Here is a 3,065-nt window from a genome sequence, read left to right as displayed (position 1 = left end):
CAGATACTGGATGGGGACGCAATGCATGTCAACACCCACACCCAGGTCTGACAGCACACGTTCATCCTACTGCCCTACCAATTCTTCAGCAACTGCACACCGCCCCACAACCACACCCACTCCTCCATCAATACCCACAGCCTTTCAGGCACTCGTACTGTGAGCAGGAGCAGCGTCAACCTTCAGCAAGCATCTCTCAGCATAAATCCCATGGCTCTCCAACATCCCAGTCACTCGTGGGACAAGGATCTCAAACTCAGTCATTCGTCTCTCATGCACAGATTAATGAAATGCTTGTTCCCATACCTGCAACTCAGAAACAACCCTGACCACTCCTCCCACACTGCTAGGTCCTCTCTGCCTCCTTAGCTAGTCAAAAGTGTCTTAGTCTCGGAATGGACCCCAATCACCACAAATCCCCAGTCAGACAATCAGCCAGCAAACAGCACAGACACCCACCTCACACACGTGTGCACACTAACTCCTTCTAGTGACAATATTCTTCTTGGGTAATGAGTCTCCCTTGTACCTCTTCCTTACCAGTGTAATGTATTTCTGGATTTGTGTTTTATAAAATGAAAAATATCATGAGGTATAATCAAACCTGACAAGAAATATTTCTGCATATGGCGCTTTACACTGAGTATATTACTAATGGACACTATGTTGACGTAAAAAAAAAGTACATAAAAGAGCACATCAAGGTGTGCAGGTAGTGTGTAAAATACTTCATTACGGAAGAGGCACTAAAAAGCTTCCAAAGTCCACGAGAATGCAATTCTAGGTAGGCTGAGGATCCTGCACCACCGAGTGTACTATCAGGTGACAATTATTTTACTTTTACTGTTGAGACAAAGCCACATGGCTGTAGTATTAAATTAATGTCCTGGAACACAGCATCGATGACACTGTGGCTCCCTTACTTCCCGTTTTTTTTAATTGTTGAAAAAGTTAATGAGGCCCTCAAACATTATTGGTGTTGAAGATGCAAGACCGATGAGGAAAAGAGGCTTTTCACTCATAGGTACAAAACCCGTTAGAAAAAAGAAAAATTATCAAGAAACCAGTTCAATCGCTTGAAATTTCAGAAGTGCCACTAGAAGCCTAGTTTAAGGGAGACTCAGAGACTCGAAAGTGTTTCTGAAGAACACAACTTTAGAAATGCCACTGCCGAGTGACTGTGTGAACCAAAGATATTCCTACTTCAAATGAAGACTTGAAATGAGTGTATTTGCCACTTCACATGTGATTCGTGAGAACCACGACTAATTATTGTTGTTGTTTACTTTTTTATGATTGTATACTGTGTGTGTGATCAGTTTTAACTGAAAAAAGAACATATCATTAATGATTCCGTCTCTTACTGCCATTTTTGCCCATTTTGTTACGTAAAGGTCATTAAGAATCTGAAATATTTTTGTCCATTTCATGATATGTACAGCCTTATTTACTTTTCTTTCTTTTTTCATGAAATAGACCTATTTCTAAACCTTCCATGAAATATATTAAAGTCTTAACTGCTGCCTACGCTTCCTAGCAACAGTATTAAAACCCTTCTGCTGCAGTGGTGTGTTTTTAACTCCACGTAGCCACAGCGGCAGATATGGGTAAAATATAGTGTCATAATGAGCTGTTTTCATCAACGTTACCACACATGTTTAAATTTTAGTCACACAAAAAATTAAAAGCATTGATTATATTATGGCAATTTTAAACCATTTATGTTAAACAAAGACATATAAAACATTTCAATATCTGAAATCATGACAATAATGGAAACAAAAATACTAATCTGGAAGGAGAAATTAAAAAAAAACACAATTGCTATGTAAACTATAAAATAAAAAACGAATGGCAGCCCAAAATATAACTCATGGTCTCAAATAAATTCAATCATCAGGAAGGTTCCAAATTCAAGCAGAAACATCCAATAACCTGGAGATTATCACACCTTCCTTTGGAGTAACTCAGACCCATCTGGGAAGTTTAGTCCAAATGCCACAAGAATTCGAGAGAGAGAGAGAGACAGAGACAGAGACAGTATATACAGACAGACAGACAGACAGACAAAGAATGTTAATGCCCTGGCTGTTGTGTGGTGAGGTAGGGATACTTCCAGGTGCAGCGCCAGGAATGGCATTTTGTGTGGTGTGGTGAGAGTAAATGGTTGTCTATGATGTGTTCTGTGGTGTGGTGTGGCTTCGCTAAAGAAAAGTTGAAGGAGCGAAGCATCCAACACCCACCACAGCCCTGTACCACCAGCCACCACAACTCTGTACCACCATCCACCACAATCCTGTAACATGACCCAGCACAACCCCGTACCACCATCCACCACAACCCTGTACTACCATCCATAAATAACCCTGCAACATGACCCAGCACAACCCTGTATCACCATCCACAACAACCCTGTACCACCATCCACAACAACCCTGTACCACCATCCACCACAACCCTGTACCACCATCCACCACAACCCTGTACCACCATCCACCACAACTCCTGTACCCACCATCCACCACAACCCAGCCCACCAGCCACCACAACCCTGTACCACCAGCCACCACAACCCTGTACCACCAGCCACCACAACCCTATAGCAAAACACACGACAACCCTTGTTAGTTTTGTGCCTCACTTTATATTCCTCTATTATCACGTTACACTCATTACATGTCTTCTTTCCCTCACGTATTTACATTTCCGTCCATAGAAAGTTTTTAGTTGAAAAACTCCACTTTACCTAATCTTTTCTACCCTCTGTAATGCAGTGGTGTCTTTTCAACACATTTTTACTACCCAAAGATTTTTATTCAACTAAAAACAAAATAATCAGTAAAGGATATACCTAACACGTTAAAAAAAACATCTCAACTGAATATAATCATCTGGAGGAGGCTGAAATGGAACTAGTTAGAGAAAAGTCATCTACTTTTATTTTTTCACGGCCATACGCATCTCATCTTCACCTCCCTACTCATCCTTATCCCAACCTCATCTTTCCTGTTAATATATAGTCCAGTGCCTCTCCTTGCTGCTGTGCCTCTCTCTCTCTGCCTTCT

General features: G+C 41.2%; 1 protein-coding gene across 1 annotated transcript in view; it reads left to right on the top strand.

The window, feature by feature from the left end:
* The first annotated feature begins 626 nt into the window (after positions 1–626).
* LOC145393984 (glutamate receptor 4-like) overlaps positions 627–3,065 on the top strand; it is a 43,121-nt gene continuing 40,682 nt past the window's right edge. The window contains exon 1 of the mRNA XM_080267968.1: positions 627–712. Within this exon, the coding sequence (XP_080124094.1) occupies positions 627–712 (86 nt within the window). The remainder of the gene's footprint in view (positions 713–3,065) is intronic.

This window comes from Coenobita brevimanus, chromosome 1 (assembly GCF_032717465.1).
Source record: "Coenobita brevimanus isolate Jiangsu-jjx chromosome 1, ASM3271746v2, whole genome shotgun sequence".
Classification (NCBI taxonomy): domain Eukaryota; kingdom Metazoa; phylum Arthropoda; class Malacostraca; order Decapoda; family Coenobitidae; genus Coenobita; species Coenobita brevimanus.
The sequence above is the reverse complement of the archived record's forward strand: the minus strand, read 5'-3'. Positions and strand labels throughout refer to the sequence as shown.